General features: G+C 41.4%; 1 protein-coding gene across 3 annotated transcripts; it reads right to left on the bottom strand.

Annotated features, from left to right (window-relative positions):
• Positions 1-12,830: 12,830 nt before the first annotated feature.
• Positions 12,831-19,477, bottom strand: LOC310823852 (uncharacterized protein). 3 transcript variants are annotated; one of them, XM_083696723.1, is made up of 4 exons: positions 19,393-19,477; positions 19,066-19,201; positions 16,145-16,334; positions 12,831-15,685 (listed from the first exon to the last, which is right to left on the bottom strand). In XM_083696723.1, the coding sequence occupies exons 3-4, from the start codon at positions 16,239-16,241 to the stop codon at positions 14,835-14,837; spliced, it is 948 nt and encodes a 315-aa protein (XP_083552849.1). In that variant the 5' UTR covers positions 16,242-16,334; positions 19,066-19,201; positions 19,393-19,477; the 3' UTR covers positions 12,831-14,834. The 3 variants fall into 3 exon arrangements, with proteins under 3 accessions (XP_083552849.1, XP_083552850.1, XP_083552848.1); XM_083696724.1 differs by lacking the exon at positions 19,066-19,201 and having other exon boundaries at positions 19,393-19,461; XM_083696722.1 differs by lacking the exon at positions 19,393-19,477 and having other exon boundaries at positions 19,066-19,384.
• Positions 19,478-20,583: the final 1,106 nt, after the last annotated feature.

Raw genomic sequence — 20,583 nt, 5'->3', positions numbered from 1 at the left:
AAACCCTGTTCCTATATTATCTCACACAACACTTTTACTTTTAAAAGATATACAAGTGCAAAAGTTGAAAAGCTAAAAAATGCATTATAGTAAAAAGTGCAAAAGTATATACAAGTGCAATGTAGTTAAGATTTAGCAGAAAGTGTTAGAAATTATTTTTATAAAAACAGTTTATTATTGCTATAATAAAAATACATTACTGCAGTGTGCTAAATTTACTAATGTGATGGTCTGTTGATAAATGAGCGATGGATCAAGCATTAGTCCCATAGTATGTTGGATTAATACATGGAGAGGTTGAGCCAGGTCATCAAGAAAGATGTCGCAACACACGCTTACACAAAGAGCGATAGTGGGGGTGCTGTTACAGGGTGCTGACTCTGCAGATGGGATGAATGGTGTGACCAGCCCGTGAACAACAAGGGATGCCAAGTCTAAACCGTGGTTCCTCCCCAACCAAATAGCCAATCACAATCATTTTGTATTCTGTAAATGCTTTGTTTGACTGTTTGAATGCATCCATTTTTGGAGGGTTGGTTACAGATTAACAGCTTGCTGACTGTGATTTTCTTCGCCAAAAGTGGTCCTTGTACAAGCCTAGAATTCTGACATATAAATAAATAGCTAAAAGTAAGAAGTAGTTTGTCTTCTCCTTCAAATAAAGAACACGTTTTCTCACAAAAGCTAAAGTGAACATGAATCTTTTTAGCCTTGATTTAAGTGGTCAGAGTTGGGGCAAGTCTTAAGTCTTCAGGAAGTTTATTCCAGCTATTTGTTTCATAGTAACTAAATCCTGCTTTCCCATGTTTTGTATTTACTCTGAGAACCATTAACAGATTGGTCTCAGATGATCTTAGTGGTCTAGAAGGCTTGTGTAGCAGAAGCATTTCAGTGATATACTTTGGTCCTAAGCCATGTAGTGATTTATAGGTGAGCAGCAGTATTTTGAAATCAATTCTCTGACATACGGGGAGCCAATGTAAGGACTTAAGAATTGGTGTAATGTGTTGGTAAGAACTCTAGCAGCAGCATTCTGAACAAGCTGTAGCTGCCTAAGAGGTTTTTTTTCCGGAAGACCTGCAAGGAGACCATTACAATAATCTAGCCTACTAGTAATAAAGGCATGTACAAGTTTTTCTAAGTCTTGTGTGGACATCAGTCCTCTTAGTCTTGCTATGTTTTTAAGGTGATAGTAGGCCAATTTTGTTACTGATTTGATCTGGCTGTCGAAATGTAGATCCGAATCCATAATAACCCCGAGATTTCTGGCTTGGTTTTTGGTTTTCAAGGACAGAGAGTGAAGGTGTTGGGTAACTTTCAGCCTTTCTTTTTTCTCGCCGAAAACAATTATCTCGGCTTTGTCCTTATTTAATTGAAGGAAATTTTGGCACATCCAGTCTTTGACTTGCTCAATGCACTGGCACAGCAGATCTATGGGGCGATAGTCGTACGGTGATAGCACTACATAGATCGTCATCAGCATAGCAATGGTAGTCAATATTATTATTTCGCATAAATTGCCCTAGTGGGAGCATGTAGAGGTTGAATAAAGATGGCCCTAGGATTGAACCTTGGGGGACTCTGCACGTCACGTTAATTGGTTCCGATACATAGTTGCCAATGGAGACAAAATAATTCCTGTCTTGTAAATATGACCTGAACCAACTTAAAGCTGTGCCTGAAAGCCCTACCCAGTTTTCCAACCTGTCCAAAAGTATTGAGTGGTCAACAGTGTTGAATGTAGCACTGAGGTCTAATAGCATTAATATTTAAATTTTGCCAGAGTTAAGACGGATGTAATTTACAACTTTAATAAGAGCAGTCTCTGGGCTGTGAAGAGGTCAAAAACCTGACTGGAAGTTGTCATAGCAGCCAGTTGAGGTCAGGAAATGATTAAGTTGCTGGAGGACAACTTTCTCAATGATTTTACTTATGAAGGGTAGATTTGATATCGGTCTGTAGTTGTTAATGATAGAGGCATCTAGGCTATGCTTTTTTTAAAAGGGGTTTAATAACTGCAGTTTTCAAGGCTTTTGGAAAATTGCCTGATTGGAGAGAGCTGTTAACTATTTGCAGTATGTCTATTGCTAGGCAGTCAAAAACATTCTCAAAGAAGCTGATATGTAAAGCATCGAGCATCGAGGCAGCAGGTGGATGGCTTTAGTTGTGTCACCGTTTCCACAAGAGTTTTAGAGTCTATGACATTAAAGCATGGCATTATTGCAATGTTACTTTTGTCTAAACAAGGTGGTGATCCAACATTTTAGTTTGAAGTGGAAATATTGATGGCGCGTCTAATGCCTTCGATTTTATCAGTAAAAAAGGATGCAAACTCGTTGCATTTCTGGGTGGAAAGGAGTTCAGGGGGTATTCGTGTTGGGGGATTGGTGAGTCTATCAATGGTTGCAAATAGGGTTTGTGCATTATTAGTGTTGCTGTTAATGATATTGGAGAAAAAGGTTTCTCTAGCACTTTTTAATTCTAAATTGTAGGCACGGAGGCTCTCTTTATAGATGTCATGGTGAACATGAAGTTTTGTTTTCTGCCAGAGGAAGGAGAAGAAGAAGAGAAGGACGATGTGATGGTGAAAGAGAAGGAAGAAAGAGGAGAGGAAGAGAAGAAATATATGAGGGTGAAAGAGGAGGAAGAAAGTGAGGAAGTGGAGGACAAAGGTGTGATGATTGATATATGTTTGTTAAGATTATTACCATATTTTTTTGTGGTTCCTTGACGCCTATTTACCATGTTTAAATGCAAAATAAAGTTTAACTTGGGTGCTCTTATTTTGAAGAAATCCTCATTTACATAACCAGAAGTAGTTGGGCGGAGTTCCACAATTGGAGCTCAGAGAACACAGATGATTGTGATGAACTTGAGCAGGTCGTTCATAACAAGTTATCGTAAAAGTCACCAGAAAGGTGCTTTATTTTAGTTATTTTCTTATCTTTCCGGAGGGACATGCCCCCCAAGCAGGTCTTTGTTTCCCTAGCTCACGCATTCTTCTCACCGTTTCCACTTGTTACTATGGGCTTTGTTGACAATTCTGTATCACATTCCATGTACAAAAACGCTACCATAGGCGAGGACATACTCACCTTTACTGTTAAAGCAAGGCTACAGGTTCTGCCAACTGTGAAGTTAGACTGGCATCACCATCAACAGTTAAAATTCACAAGCATTCCCGTGTTATGGCTAGTTGGTTCAGTGAGAATGATGACTAGATATTTTTTAATGTACCAAATTAACCTGACATTGTTATTGTTGATGAAGGCCAAGGAGAGATGACCATATTAGAAGTAGGCTGCTCATTCGATCTTTACATGAAGGAAGCCTTTTCTACAAAACTGTTAAAATACCAGCCCCTAGTTACACTTATTAGTGGCCTTGGACATGTGCAGTACTTAACAGTACGTGGCGTGGCCTGGTCTCCAAAAGAAAAAAGATGTTCACCTTTAGAAAAAAGATATTCACCTTTTTATCGGGGCTTTAGCTACATCTAACTTTAGCTACATACAGTACATGTGGTCTACTGTCTGTCTTACTTAAGTTTTTTCATTGTTTCATTTTCTCTTCACTCATCATTGTATTAAAAGTTCTTCAGGTAAATTGTAGCTCAGTCTTTGGCCAGGAGAAACTTATGCTAATTTTAAATCAACCAATTTAAATGGTAATGTTTCTCCTGGCCCATATATTATTTTCAGGGTAAAGAATCATCAGACAATCATGAAAAGGTCCTTTAATTGGGTATCTTGTGAAAGAAAAAAATTCAGACACTTGATCCCTGAATCCACTTGTTTAACAAGCAACGCCTCATTTTCACCTAATTTACCATTTTATCGGGGCAACTTTAGCTACATTACAGTACATGTCCCATTCTGGTCCAGAGGGAAGCAGAAGGATGACACTGAGACGGAGATGTGGAGACACACAGACAGCGAGACAGAAAGACGGAGAGGTCAACTTCTCCAGTGACATCCCCCTAAGAATGAACTGAGAAACAATAACCAACTCCTCATAATAGCAGGGGGTTTCAGGTCTGCCTGAGACATTGGTGACAATTGTAGAAACTACAGAAATAACAGGTTCTGATGAGATAAAGGTTGTCTCTTTTTGAATGTGCACGCCAGAATGAGTCAATGTTCTTGATATGTCTATAAATGCTTATACTGTATATATGCACCTGTTTCAACAGTACTTATTGTTACTCGTGAACGTCTGAAGAACCAAATGACGGCACACACAGAGATGGTAGTATAGCCCGAAGGCGTATTTAATAATAATTAATAGGGAGAGGGGTAAGGGAAAGAAGGATAATCCAAAGGGGGTCGTCGGGGTCCATCCAGGGTTCGGTAGTGGGGAGATCCAATAGCGGGGAGGGGTCGGGAAGAGAGGGATAATCCCAGGGAGAGTCGTCGGGGTCCAGTCCAGGGTTCAGTAGCGGGAGATCCAGTAGTACAGAGGGGTAGGGGTAGGATCGACGTACCGGGTAGGGGCTAGGTCCGTGGAATAACAAGGGAGTCCAAGGGGAGACGAGGCACAGGAGAACACGGTGACTCACAAGGGGAAAAAACAAACACAAGGAACACGAAAGGATATTCAGTAGGCTGAAGCGTCTGCGGGTTACTTGGGAATGTTACCATAAACACAGTACGTTCTGGCACTGGATGGCCGGGCAGGGTTCTTATAGGGTGCTGATTGGGGATGGGTCGCAGGTGTGCTGATTGGGGATGGGTCGCAGGTGTGCTGATTGGCGATAGGGTGCAGGTGCGTCACTGACTGTCTTTTTGTTGCTCCTGACTCATTCTCAGGCGTTTGAGTCTTGCCTTCTCTGCCAGCCTCTCTCTGACTTGTTCTTTTGCCGATTTCAATTTGTACGGCTTCTCCTCATTTTTCTCTTCTGCCTCCTTTTCCTCTAATGCATGTTTCTTTTCCTCCCTCTCCTTCTCTTGCTCCTCCCTGTCTGTTATTTTCATATCTGCCTCCTTTATTTTCTGCATTACAAGTTCCATTTTTTCCATTGTTTTCTGTTGCTCCTTTCTCTCTTTCTCTTGCTTCTCCTTGTCTTTCCTCTCCTGAACCTGTTTTTTCTTCCGCTGATTTTCCTCAATCTTGTGTTCCTTCTCTATCTTTTTCTTGTTCTGCTCCTGTATTTTCTTTTCAGCCTTTAGTCTCCTTTTCTCTTCTTCTGCAAACCTTTTCTTTTCCTTTTCCTTCTCCTTATTCTCATTTTCAAGTTTCTTTATTCTCTCCTTTTCTTTCTTTTTTTCCTCCTCCAGTCTAATCTTCTCCTCAATCTCTTTCTCTTTCTTATCTTTCTCTTGCTTTTTCTTATTCTCTTTCTTTTGCTTTTTTTCTTCCTCCAACTCCACTTTCTCTTGCTTTTTTGCCTCCTCTAATTTCAGTTTTTTCTCCTTCTGTCGACGTTTCTCCTCCTTTTCAATCTCCTTCTTTTCTTGCTCAAGGCTCTTCTTCCTCTCTTTTTCTTTCCTTTTCTCCTCTTCTTTCAGTCTTTTTTCTTCTTTTTCACTGAAAAGTTGTTCCCCCTTTATGCACTTTCTGTGTTCCTCCTCTTTAGCCTTCTGATCTACTTCCAGTCTCCTCTCTTCTTCCTCTAGGCTTTTCAGGAGAAACAATGCCTGTTTTGTCTCTCGCTGGAGCCATTCCATTTTGCTCAGGTTTTCACCTTGAATTTCATTTTCCCCCTCCTGTCTTAGTGTGGGAGCTGTAATGGCCGAGGCACAGTTCAGGCGCATGGATGGAGGAAGATTACAAGGGTCTCGTAGGCGAGGGGTGGGGCGCCGGGGGAGCGGGCGTGGAGGGAGCGGGCGTGGAGGGAGAGAACGCTGGCGGGCTGGAGATGAGGGGGGACCTCCGGGATCCCACGTGGCTTCCACATAAGGGTGTCCCATCGCCATAAAGAGTGTGGTGGTGCAGTAGGACCTGTACAGGAGGGGTGGTTACACTGGGAGGAGATGGGCTGTCATTCATCATGGGAAGACTGGAAGGTGAGTGACGTCCCACTGGGGCTTCCCAGGTGGGGTGAAGGGAGGAGTCAATTGTCTGTGGAAGGAAACAGCACTAAGGGTTAGAACCACGTTTCAAACATATCCTGCAGTCATCTGCCAATATGTTTTCATTGTGCTTGTTTCTCACCTCGCTCCCCAGAAACGTCTCTATCTGTCTCCCCCTCAGTTCTGTCCACATTGCATCCCTGTCTTGCCGAGACATCACAACACCGTGGTCGATTTGCATCCATCCCTCACTCAGTAGGCTCTTCATCTCAGGAGTAGAAGTGGTCGACTCCTACAATGTAGGACCCAAACCCAACACCAGCTGAGTCACATAACAGTTTTTTTTTATATTTAATATATAAAAAATATTCCACAATTCCAAACGAATTCTATTACTCAACTACATGGAGAAAAGATAGGCTATACCCAGCAAAACACTGTTTGTAACCGCAACCTTGAAGTAAGGCTGTGGTGAGCTTGTGGACAAATATGTTATCTTAATAATCGACTGTAATGTGAAACGTTGGAAGACAAAATAAAAAAAAAAAATATATATATATATATATTTCAATTACTTCGTACTGGCTACGTACGTACCAGATAGACTAAAGGTTTCGCAGTTTAGTTGTTGCGACACTACGATGCAACAACTTGGCTATGTTTGCTGGGTACCTTAGTCTCATTGCATTGACATTGTAAAATGGAAAACTGACAACTGATGGGCACGGACTAGACATTTTGCTGTCCGACGTTTCCCAAGTGGAACATCAGAAGACAAAGCTCACAACCTACCGAAAGGGGGCTTCCTGGAATTCCAAAAGAATAACTCATCCTTGTGTGTCGAAAAAAACTGTAGAAACTGTAGAAAATGTATATGTTCCCATCGGCATCCTCGTGTAGAATGGGGCTATTATGTACCACTGTCACACTATAGACATTTTATTTTACGGGTTATTATGACGTCATGGTGTATTTTTAACGCGTGCGGTCAAACTTTGGAGGGTGCGCTCAAAGAGATATGGTGCGCTTGATGCAATTCAACCCCCTCACTGCCACCAGTTACGCTTGTCTTCCTCATAAATAAATATTGCCTATCTTTTCTTTCCTGTCCTGATTATGATAGTATAGCTTTTGATAGTCCTTCTATATCATATATTGGCTCCATATTTATGTGTGCTGATTTGCCAAATTATTAACAAGTTATGTTGCTATAAGCCTATCTTTTGTTTTAGTCTGAGTTAGTTAACTGTAGCCTTTGGTTTACATTTGTTATGATAAATAGAAATCGCTCGGCTCCCACCAACGTCATCATACAGCGACTGTTTTTGCAATTCACTCGCCTCTTTCTCGTTTGAAGAAGGCGGTGATTGTAGTGTGCTTACTTACTACATCAACAACACATATACGTCAACTGCGCAATATCGATGTTGACACATAGTTATACAAGGTAAGCTTGCATTTTATTTCAAAATAAGTGTATCTATTTAACTTTTATAAACACTCAGCGTGTAGGTACCAACATCTGATCTTTTTTGTTGTTGTTGCTCAGGGGTCTCAAACTCGCGGCCCGCGGGACGATATTTTGTGACCCCCCCCATCAAAGTGTAGTGTTAGTGCGGCCCGCGCGTTTTTCTCACACGCACCTTTTTGCCGAGTCGTTGCCCTGGGCGTTTTATATATATTTTTATCACTTATGGGCTAACATAGCTCATGCTCGTGACAGCTTCCGGTGGTGTTTGTTGACAAGTTAGCCAACGCGAATTAGCAACGTTAGTCACTTGGTTGAAACGTGATTCCGGAGTGACACCAAGTGGAAGGAAAATATATCCTGGCACCCATTGCAAGGTACAGAGGATTTAGGAAGTGGGCGCACTCAACAAGAGTAATCAGTGACCTAATAAAGACAGCAGAGTGTTGCAATAGGAAAGGGAAAAGAATTACATGGATAGCAAATAGCATGAGATGGGCGGCATGAACAAAAGCTAAATGGTGGTTAGAACCTGAATATTATAAAGAAGAAGTTATAGATTATTATTACAAGAGAAATAAAGAAAAGGAAAAAGGACAGATATGTGCGATCGCAAAAGAAAACGAATTTACCAAGAACAATTTAATCAAAAAGAGCAAGAAATTAAAAGACACGAAACATGAGACAATGCACTTGACGTTAAGAATTAAGACAGGTGGAGTAACATGGACACCAGAGTTAGCTCAATGGTATCCAGAGAGATTTGGTAGAGCAGAAGGATGTGTAGGATGTAAACAAATACTTGATGCGGCCCAGCCTCACCCAGACTCTACCTCCAGCGGCCCCCAGGTAAGTTGAGTTTGAGACCCCTGACTAACTTCGATGGCCGGTGAATATTGCATGAGCGCAGGTAAGGAAAACATGTCCAGTATTTGCAATGCAGACAGCTGTTTCATTCGCCTCAATGGCTGCTAAATTCGGCCAATATGTGCTGGATGAAATAAAAATGACCCCGCCAAGACCTACTTTCACTCACTCTGGTGGTTCGTGATTTTCCGTCGTATAGGCCATCAAGCTAGAATAACAAATACAAATGACCAACTATGTCTCCGACTCCCAGTGTTGGGGAGTAATTCCACTATATGTATTTCAACTATTAGTTTAACTACATTTTGCTGTAGCTTGGTGTTGAATAAACTAAATTCAAATTGTAGTAGTTTTAACTACTATGTATCAGTGTAGTGGGCAATTGCCACTACTCACTACATTCCCCCTCCCAAAGAAAATAAATAAAAATGTTCCTATTATTCCAGCCCTTGAACTTCACATGTCCATTTTACTTATTCCCTCACTGCTTCCCGTGTGATTTCAGAACGTTTCAGTTTGTGTCATATGGACTAGTCATCTTTCACTAGATTTCTCTCAAGGGTAGCTTTAGTGTCTATCTTCTTCCCATGTAGAGTAATGGCTAATTTAGTTAAATACATTTTCATAGTAGCTTCCCCAACACTGCCGACTCCATGCAGTCCATGGTAGCCTACTTGCGTAGAGGATGCTATCCGGTGGCTACATAATAGCTTTGATTTATTTCTGTATTTGACTTCTCTTATGTTCCAGTATCTGGTCCCAGATCAAATGATCAAACATTGACTTATAATGTTGAAGTGAGCTGTGGTTATATACGTTTTATTGTGTTCCCATAACAATTCATCATGTCCTACCTGTTTTTGAAACCGTTGTTTACAGGCTAGTAATTGCTAGTAGTGAGAAGTCGATCGAGTAGCGAGTTAAGTGTCTTTTTTGGTACTGTTTGTGAAATTTACCCTTCGCTGTTTGTGCTTCCTTTGTTTACATGACACAGATCCACCTCACAGCCCAGCTACCATGTCCCCTGGTTCTGGCTGTGGTTTTCCAGCCCAGAAAAGTACACAGGGTCCAGAGATGGTGGCAGTGAAGCTGGAGGACTGCAGCCAAACACTGGAACTCCATTTGGCAATTAAAGAGGAGGAATGAGAAGAAGTGGAGGACAAATATGTGATAATGAAAGAAGAGGAAGTGGTTGAGAAAGCTGTGATGGTGAAAGAGGAGGAGGAGGAGGAAGGAGGAGAGGAAGAAGAGAATAAATATGTGATGATGAAAGGAGAGGAAGTGCTGGAGAAAGATGGTGAGGATGGTAAGTTCATGTCATATTTGGCTAAGGGCAGTCTAAATTAATGAGTAGGTCAATGGGCACTGACAGATAGCATTTTAAGCAATCAAAAATGTATTTCCATTTCTTTATTTTTCCCATGATTTAGCCACAAAAGTTAATTCAAACAAAACTTACAATTGATCTTACTTCTATGACTGATTATGGAATTACAACTGTTGAGCAATAGGGTAGTAGTCAAAGGTAGGTCTATAATAAATATGCTTGAAGTCAATCGTTAATCATGAAACATTGATTAGGTACTCATTTGCATTTGTTAATATCAACACACTCTGACAACCCCAAGTTCCCTTAGCGAATGCAGTCCCAAGATATGTTGTGTTACTTCTGGCACTGCTGAGCCTATGGAAGCACTGCTTGTTCTCATCTTGTTCTAATCCTGTATATGTTCCTATTCTTACAGGAGAGAGCTCCAACCAAGGCTCAGACAGCAAGCCCAGCTCCACCGCATCAGGAAGCCATAAACAACACAGACAGAGGAGCTCAAGAAGGAACAATCACCACTTGTAATGGAAAAACCAGTATATGCACATACTCCAGCATTATGATTAACACACACATATTGATTAACACACATCTTTATGTATTGGAATGTGCTTTAGTGTTCCATATGACTAACCCCCTAGGTAGTTACATCATCTGTGACGATCATATGGAGTATCATGTGTTTAGTCTCATTGATTAGATTGTGCCCCTGGCCAAGGTTTCGACCTGTGATCAGGAGACAACCCCATTATCGAGTCACAAGGCAATAAGCCTAACTAGTAGCCTAACTATATTTACTGCCTGTAGCAGAATAATCATAAATCCAGAGGTACCCTACACAACTTGTTGACAGGAGAAGATGAAAATACACATTAGTGTCTTTTCATAGGTTCAGTCTGTCCCCAGGAGATAGAGACGTAAAACTTCTAACTACAGGACCATTGTTCTTGGAGGCTGTCCCCAGGGTATTATCTAGGACCGCTATAGATCATGCCTACTAAACAGATATTGTGTTTGTGCATTTTTGCAAAATCTCACTGAAATCGTTCTTGTGGTAAATCCCCTAGACAAAGATTTCCACCACAATTTGGGGGCTCGTGTCCGGGATCCTCATTTGGCTTGACGCTGGAGGTTTCTTTTCTCAAAGGTTAAACCACGCGGCTGGACGATTGCATCCTCCAGAACGTCTGAATACCTCCCCGAACGTGAGACATCGTAATCGAGGCACAACAGGGTGAGAAGCACAGACACCTGCCTGGGAGGACGGATGCTTCCGGAGGATAGCCAATACAGGATCATATCAAATTGATTTCAGGTGAGAACACAATACCTGTAGAAATCTTAAATTGGACTTAGGTTGATTTGAACCAGGGGTTCAAATCCATCCTGCAAGTAAGAGTCTGGAGGACACGTATGTTCTGCTGGTGAAAGTCCAGAGAACGAGTAATCAAGAGTGCTTGATTACGGGTTGACGAACCCGTTACGCCTATCACGTGGATAGACGTCTGGTAATATATTGGCCACTAAGTCTCGGTTGGGCCGAGTGTGTTTGATTAGAATAATCTGTGTGTACGTTTTTTTGTTTGTCTAACTGTTTTATCTGTTATATCCTACGAATATTGATCCAATTTGTGAAAATATAACTCATTTTTGGTATGTCTCTTATGTCACTGAAATTAAGGCTTAGAGCATTGAGTTCACCAGCACAGAGAATTATTTTCTTGAAAGAGATAGCAGTTTTTACTTTCAGTGGAGCGTGCCCTCCTGCATCATAAATCTCTAGAATTTGTAATCAGATCCTTTTTGCTTTGGTTGGAAGTCACCTTGAGGTATTGGAGGACGCATTTGATACTGGTATAGACACCAGTGTGTGAAGTTGTCACTAGAGACGGTATTAACCGTCACAATGTGAGACTGGGTTCTCAGCTCTCACCAGCATGAAGACACACAAGTACTATGTGTGGAAAACGATCTAAGACTGAAACTGTCTCCAATACAACCCCACATTGCAGCGTTATGTGAGGCCATTCAAGCACATCCCTCACATTAATCTGTGGTGAGGTGAGGCATTATGTGTTCAAGTTCAAGTTTATTTTGCCCAATGTATAAGTATAACTTGCAGCAAAATGCTCTGCTGACAACTCCTTTTCTAACTGTGCAATGTGTGTGAGTATGTAGTGGGTAAAGTAATAGTACTATGTACAGTAAAGTGGACGTGTCTCTGGATATTTACAGAATTATCGACACAGGTATACAGGTTGTATTGCATGTGTTAATTTTTTACAGATTTTACAGTTTTGTAGTCCACTATCGTCCATATAGCCCAGTTCAAATTGGCAGGTACAGTACAGTTTATGGCTGTAGTCCAGTTTGTTACTGACCAGTTTTGTTGACCTTGTTATGTGTTATGTTGTGCGTGAGTTTAGGTGCTGATCACCTGTTTGAAATCCAAATAAAAAGCAGGAATTATTAGTTATTCTGTCTCATATATTTATAATTTATGTATATTATATATATGTGTGTGTTTACTTGTTTATGCAGCAGAATCACAAACAAAAAACATTGTAGTGAGCTGTCCGTGGTGCTGGCGGTACTCAGTAGGATGTAGTGTCTCAGGGGGGACATGACTGTTAAAAGTTTGGGAACCACTGATTTCCATAAATTTGCATTGACTGGAAGTAGGTGGGCGGAGTTCCACTATTGGACCTCAAAGAACAGATTCAGCGATCTTGTTGTGAAACCAGTCGATTTCAGGCTACTTCCGTTTTGAAACATAAAAATAAAGGCGCTCAAACCATAAAATGTCTAATACAACGTAGATTGGACAGTTGTTCCACTGCTATTGACCACCATTTAAAAAAAATCAAATTTACAAGAATGTATACTATAATGCATAGAATGGAATGAGCTCCAATTTCTACTTCCACCAGCTTCCACTCTTGGATGGATGCTGGCAGAAAAACTTCTCTGACGTGTCCTCTGATGCACATCAAAGTCGATGGGGTTGTTGACTGACCAGTAGACTGCTATTTCTGCATCATAGTACTCACCTCAGAGTGTGTACTGTGTGTGTGTTTGTGTATAAATTAGGTAAATTAGTAAATGTTGGTAAATTAGTGAATGTGTAAGGAGAGGCATATAAGTTATAGGGTCTCAACTGAGGCCTTTATTCCAATAACACAAAGTCATCATGAACAGTTACTGCAGTTTGGAAAATGACATTCAGAATGTGCTGTTCACCCAAAACACAGGTAACCTTTCAAAAACCAAGTTCATATATTTTCTTTTTACACAATCATGTTGTGAAATCATAATACATTTGTGATTGTTTCAACTACTGCTGGACATATAAAACACTTTATGAGGCTGCTGCTCACCCTGACGTATATTTATTTACCTGCAGTCACAGAAATACACAGCAGACAGAGGACCATTTCTGTTATCCAAGTTGATATTGGGCTGATATGAGAGGATCGGTTCGGAACACCACAGGAGCAGAGTAGAATACACTTCTGATATATGATGTGGCTGATTGAGGCAAACCATGTGTAGCGAGAACAGACAAGGATATGGGAAAGGGACAGGAGGGCCAGCAGATGTGTGACAGATGTGTGACATACACACATCTGTGTCGTAGCTTGATTTTATGTTGTTTTTGTTAACAATGTTTGCCCAAAATGTTTTGTAATGCTTTGGGTTTTTATTTTCTTATCGTTGTTGTCTCATTTTCACTGTATATTGCTGGTCTTATGCAAAAAGGAAAAATGCGATAAAAATGTTGATCATAAATTTTTTTATAAACCTATGCAGAGAGGTATTTATATACATTTCTATGGCTGAAAGTGAAGTGAGGAAAAGCCCCCTATTGGTAGTGCTGTTAGTGAAAAGAGAATCTTCTCTGTCCCCTACTGCAGCGTTTCCCAACCACTGTGCCGCGGCACACTAGTGTGCCGTGAGAGATCGTTGGGTGTGCCGTGAGAAATTATCCAATTTCACTTTTTTTAAATTAACATTTATTAATTATTATCTGCAAATAATATGCCATTGTCGAGTGTCTGTGCTGTAATATAGTGACTGGCAGAGTAATGTAATATTCGTCCGGGTGGCAGCAGGTAGCTAATTGCCTCGTTCCTTCTTAGAGACAAGAGAATTAGTGACGCATGCGACAGGTCGTGGTGACAGTGATGGAGAAGTTTTTAAAAAGGAAAAATGTAAACTCCGAACTGGGCCCTGAACAAGATTCTGACCCAGGTGAAGGCCCTAGTATGAGTGGTGGCAAAAAGAAAGCAAAGACGGTGAGCTCGAGGCAATACAGCGAAAGCTATCTTTCGTTCGGATTTACTTTCACCGGGGATGAGATGACACCGACTCCGTTATGCTTGGTGTGTGGCAAGAAGCTGTCCAACAGCGCCATGGTGCCAAGCAAGCTTAAACGCCATCTCCAAACAAAACACCCGTTGCTTCAAAACAAGCCGATGGACTATTTTGTTCGCTTGCGTGAAAACACAGAGAAACAGGCAACTTTTATGAGAAAAACCACAAAGGTAAATGAGAAAGCCCTCAAAGCTAGTTACCTAGTTGCTGAACTCGTAACTAAATCAAAAAAGTCCTACTCTGTGGCAGAGACATTAATACTACCTGCCTGCAAAGCCATTGTCAACGAGATGCTCGGCCCTGACGCGGTTAAAGACAGAGCTAAAGTCCCGCTCTCAGATAACACAACTGCCAGGCGTATTGATGACATGTCTACAGACATCGAAAGTCATGTTTTGGGAAAGATACGCATCATTAGGAAATTTGCGTTGCAACTTGATGAGTCTACGGATATTATTGTATCAGGCTACAGAGTGTCATTTTGTAACATTTTTGGTTGGTGGTGTGCCGCAAGATTCTTCCAATGTAAAAAATGTGCCGTGGCTCAAAAAAGGTTGAAAAACACTGCCCTACTGCACAGAGTAACACATTGCAGCTAAAATGGTAGTTGGTTATAATGAATCAATCATCTGGCTTGCTACCAAACTTTTGATAGATGCTAAGTGGGATCCTTGGGATGACCCAACCCTAACAGTTACCTAACCGTAACCGTTTTAAATCTCAACTTCAACGGGGTGAGGTCAGAGCTAGGTTGTCCCAAGCATTCCACTTAGCTTTAGGTGAAGCATTAGGGTGAAGAAGTTGTATGCACTTGTATGTGTATTCTCTGATGCCTCTTTAGGGTTCCTGCCTGATTGAAACTCCTACCACATTGGGAGCAGTAGTATGGCTTCTCTCCTGTGTGTATTCTCTGATGCTCCTGAAGGGTGAATGAGCGACTGAAACTCTTCCCACACTGGGAGCAGTGGTGCAGCCTCTCTCCTGTGTGCGTTCTCTGGTGATTCTGTAAGGCTCCTGCCTGAATGAAACTCTTCCCACACTGGGAGCAGGGGTAAGGCCTCTCTCCTGTGTGTATTCTCTGATGTATCTGTAAGACTCCTGCTCTGTTGAAACTCTGCCCACACTGGGTGCAGTGGTATGGCCTCTCTCCTGTGTGTATTCTCATGTGTCTCTGTAAGGATCCTGCCTGACGAAAACTGTCCCCACACTGGGAGCAGTGGTAAGGCCTCTCTCCTGTGTGTATTCTCTGGTGTTTCTTTAGGTGTCCTGCGTTACTAAATCTCTTCCCACACTGGGAGCATTGGTATGGCTTCTCTCCTGTATGTATCCTCTGATGCCTCTTTAGGTTGCTCATTTGACCAAAGCTCTTTCCACACTGAAGGCAAGGGTGAGTCTTCTCTCCTCTGTGAATCTGTGGTTGTGATTTAAAGTGAGTTGAACAAATAAAAGTCTCACTGCAATCTAAACACGGACGGGACCTGCAGGTGTGATTTCTCAAATGCTTTTGCTCATAGAAACTACTGAAGCAGTCCATGCAGTGATGATTCTTCCGTCTTGAGCACCTCTCTCTGTGTTGTTTATGGTTTCCTGATGCGGTGGAGCTGGGCTCGCTGTCTGAGCCTGGGTTGGAGCTCTCTCCTGTAAGAATAGGAACATATTACAGATTTAGAAACAATATGAGAACAAGTACTGCTTCCATAGACTCAGCAGTGCCAGAAGTAACACAACATCTCTGGGGTCTGCAGACAATGTGTGAACTTGAGGTTGTCAGAGTGTGTTGATATTACAACAAATGCTAATAGTGCCTAATCAATGTTTGATGATTAACTTACTGATTAACTTAAAGCATATTTATTATAGGCCTACCTTTGACTACTACCCCGTTGCTCAAAAGTTGTAATTCTATGATCATTCATAAAAGTTGATATACATACATTTGAATGTTTCTTTGAGTGAATGAACAACTGCTATGGGGAAAATCATGGGAACATTTTTAAATAAATGTTTGATTGCATACACCGCTAAATATCTGCCAGTGCCCATTGACTTACTAAAGAATTTGGCCTGGCCTTAGCCAAATACATAACATGAACTCACCGTCTTTCTCCTCCACTTCCTCTCCTCCTTCCTCCTCTTTCACTGCCACATTGAGTTCCAGTGTCTGACTGCAGTCCTCCAGCTTCACCGCCACCATCTCTGGACCCCACGGTGTGCTTTTCTGCTTTTCTTCACAGCAACAACTCTGTGGACTTGGGTTCAGAAATAGTAGCTGGACTGTGAGGTGGATCTGTGTAGTGTAAACAAATGAAGCACAAACAGTCAAGGGTAAATTTTACAATCCGTACCAAAAAACCTAATCAGACTCAACAACTTGTTACTCTGCTAGCTATGCTAGTAGCCTGTGAACAGGGGTATTTAAAACAGGTAGGATATGATGAATTATTATGGGAATACAATAAAATATCAGCTATACATAAAATATTTGTATATAATCACACTTCACTTGAGCGTCATAAATCAATTTTGATCATTTGATCTGGGACCAGCTTCACGTGTCAGGATAAATTCCACTCAGGGTGCACAGATGGCTCGGGTAGCGTTCGGGGTACTCAGATGCTCGGGTAGTGTGATCAGATGCTTGGCGCATCTATTTCCACATCATTTCCGGGTTTTGATATTGCACAATAAATTGTGAGTGCACATGTATTTAATTATTTCAGGTCCATTTTTTTTTTGTGTGCAATTTAGCTAAGCTAATGTATTTATGGATCGTAAATTAGGTATGCGTTTGTATCGAGCTAGCTTTATGTAGAGAGTCACTACAGTATTTATCCAATTAAACATTAGGCAGCCATAAGTGCTGTTCAACTCAATCGTTAAAATGAAATGTCTGTAATGTCATGTGTATGTTTAATGTAAAATCAAACATTTTTAGACCGTTTCTCCTCAGATCAGCTGATATTTTGCCGCCTTTTTATCCAACCATTCCTTTTCATCTATCCGACCATCCCACCTTTGTTCATTTTGTAATAAAAAGTATGAACCTGGATATGTTTTGGTGAACTTATTGAGCCAACATACAGTAGTTATGGGGTTCTTGTTGATTAACTATTATGCTACATTACACAGCACAAAACTAGCTAGATACAAAAGCATATCAGCTAAATTACACCCCAAAAAATCTATTAAATAGACATGCACTCATAATTCGGATTATTGCACAATAGATGCTCCAAGCATCTGCGCAGAGCATCTGAGCACCCCGAACGCTACCCGAGTCATCTGTGCAACCCGAGTTGGATATATCCTTACACCGGTAATTTCATTGATGCCACTTTCATGTAAACAAAAGCAATGCACACAGATTCAGTGCAGGAAAGCACTGTGTGCTGGGAACCGCTGGTGCTGTGGTAGTGCAACACAAACTACTAGGACAACTTTATAAAATGCCAAAAACAAGAAAGATTTATTTACAATAAAAATAACAAACAACACGGGGGGACTAAGGGGAGGACGCCAGATGGCGCCAAATAAATGAAAATAAAAATAACACCCAAGCTATAATTCTAATCCTACCTGTTCTAATTACAAAGTCTGCTATCTGACTAACTGTCTTGCCCGCCTACCCTAAACCCAAAATACAAGAGGTGGCGCCTATGTATATAGACAAAACCAAACCTGCGTGATGGAGGTGTAAGCCCATGGGCGTCTTACCTGCCTACCCTGGGGCTAACTACAGGTGTGGCGTAACACTCCCACCCATAAAGAGCAAACCTGTAGGGATTGCGATGCAAAAGGAATAGTACAAACTAAATATACATGTCATGGTCATTTTTTTTTCTCTCAACAAAACAAATGTTGTACAATGAAACAAAAACAAAACGTTGCGCGAGAAAGCGCATCAGCCAGAACATTCTCAGAACCCTTCTTGTGCTTGACCACTAAATTATAACTCTGTACCATTAAGGCCCACCACATGAGCCAGTGGTTGTGCATCCTATTTAAAAAAACAAACTAAAGGATTGTGGTCTGTATACACAACGACAGGGAGAACGTTAGAACCAACATGAACCTCAAAGAATTGTAGGGCGAGCAACAAAGCAAGAGTCTCCTGTTCAATGGTGGAGTACCGAGACTGACAGTCTTTAAACTTGCAGAAAAGACTGGGTGATCAATACCATCTGCATCTTCCTGCAGCAAGACAGCACCAGCACCAAGCTGTGATAGCTGAGACCTTGGCAGTAAGAGTACAGACTTTACCTCGCCTCATCTGCCTACCAAGATATATGACCATAGCTTTCCCAAACTCACACATGGTGAGGTTCAAGGTCAATTACCTCTTGGCCAAACACTCAAACACAACTCTCAAAGAACTCAGATGTTCAGACCAGGTGGCAGAGTAGACAACTAAATCATCCAAGTAAGCGGTACAATTCAGAACACCGGCCAGTACAATATTTATCAGGCGCTGGAACGTAACAGGTGCATTGCGCATTCCAAACGCCATAACAGTATATTGCAAGAAACTGTCAGGGGTGACAAAACCAGAAATCTCCGAAGCATGAGGAGTTAGTGGAACTTGCCAATAGCCTTTAAGCAAGTCTAACTTGCTGACAAATCTAGCTGAACCAATAGTATCTATGCAGTCGTCTAACTGGGGCAAAGGAAAAGAGTCTGGCACCGTGACAGCGTTCACTTTCCTATAATCAGTACATAACCTAACTGTACCATCAGGCTTAGGGATCAAAATACAAGGAGAACTCCACTGACTGGAGCTGGGTACAGCCAAATTATTCTCCAGTAAATAAGCCACCTCCTGTTTCATGATCGACCTTTTGGACATGTTGACACGGTACGCATGCTGCTTGATGGGGGCAGCATCACCAACGTCCAAATCGTGCTCCAGGACAGTAGTGCGACTGGGGACATCACTAAGAAGACAGGGAAATTCGCTCACTAAAGCTACAATATTAGAGGAGCCATTACTGACATTGGAAACAGCTGTCTGCATCTCTTACCTGCGCTCATGCAATATTCACCGTCCATCGACGTTTATAATCTTTATTCACTTTATAAACTATTATGCTCAACTTCGTCACGACCAGGGAGAAGAGAAGGGAGATCTGTCCGAGGAGTATCTGCGCTATCCGGCTCCTGCAAACAGAAAATTATACACGCGATGCGCGCGCAGATGCAGGACGAAAAAGCACAGCATATCAGTTCCTCTCGGTTTTTTCATCCAGATTAAACTTCAGCACATATTAGCCTGATTCCGGGCAGCCATTGACATTCGAGGCGAATGAAACAGCTGCCTACATTGCAAATACGGGCTATGTTTTCCTTACTTGCGCTCATGCGAAATTCACTCGACCTGCCGAACCTCGTCACGGCCAGGGAGAAGAGAGAGAAGAAGCCAGCAGATGAAAGGGGACTTCCGGTTTTGTGAAAACTTCAAAATAAAAGATAGGAATATGTCTAATAAAACGTTCAAATAGATATTGGAAAGTTGTTTCACTTATATTGACTCAGTAATCAACATATATGGACTGCAAATGACAAAATAATGAAACACAATGTTTAATCAAATTAATAAATTGATATTACTCCTATCTACCATGTACACATTGCGTTATACACCCAAAAAATAACTACTGAGTGTGTCTCAGTGTAAGTGGGGTGGGAAATACTCAGTTCACACAGTCCCTAGTAACCTAATCCACTGAGTTTGAGCAAAAACATTTCTGTCGGGTCTAATGGTGCATTCATGACCAACTCAAAAACTCAAAATTCACCTGTGATCTCAGACCTACAAGTTCAAAGCATTCAAGTGATTTGAGGTTGGAAACTCCAAACAACACTTGCAGGGCGTAACGTTGGCCAGATACAGTGCCCTCCATAAGTATTGGAAAGAGGAGGCATTTTGCCTTCTTTTAGCTCTATACTCCCAACAGTTTGGATTTGAAATCAAACAATTTAGAAAGTACAACATGTTTTCAAAAGTATTGGATGAAATCATATAATGTCCAAATAAAGTACTCATGTTTAGTATTTGGTTGACAATCCATTGCATGCAATAACTGCATGAAGTCTGCGACCCATTGACCACACAAGATGCTGAGTATATTCTCTGGTTATGCTCTGCCAGGCCTACAGCCATCTTCAGCTGTTGTTTGTTTTGAGGTCTTTTTTACCTAAAATCTTATAAAGAAATGAAATGAATGTTCAATTGGATTTAAATCTGACGATTGATTTAGCCAGTCAAGAACTTTCCATTTTGTGGCCCTGAAAAACTCCCTAGTTGCAATGGCAGTATGTTTGGGGTCATTGTCTTACTGTATGATATAGCACCATGCAATGAATTTGGAGGCATTTGGTTGTACTCAAGCAGACAATATGTTTCTGTACACTTCAGAATACATTCTGCTGCTGCTGTCAGCAGTAACGTCATCAATTAAGACAAGTTAGCCAGTTCTTGTGGTAGCTATACATGGCCAAATCATAGCACCCCCTGTGTCACAGATGAGGTGGTATGCTGT

The sequence above is a fragment of the Argentina silus genome, assembly GCF_951799395.1.
Source record: "Argentina silus genome assembly, chromosome: Y".
Taxonomy (NCBI): Eukaryota; Metazoa; Chordata; class Actinopteri; order Argentiniformes; family Argentinidae; genus Argentina; species Argentina silus.
Note: the sequence above shows the minus strand (reverse complement) of the source record. Positions and strands in the feature narration are given on the sequence as shown.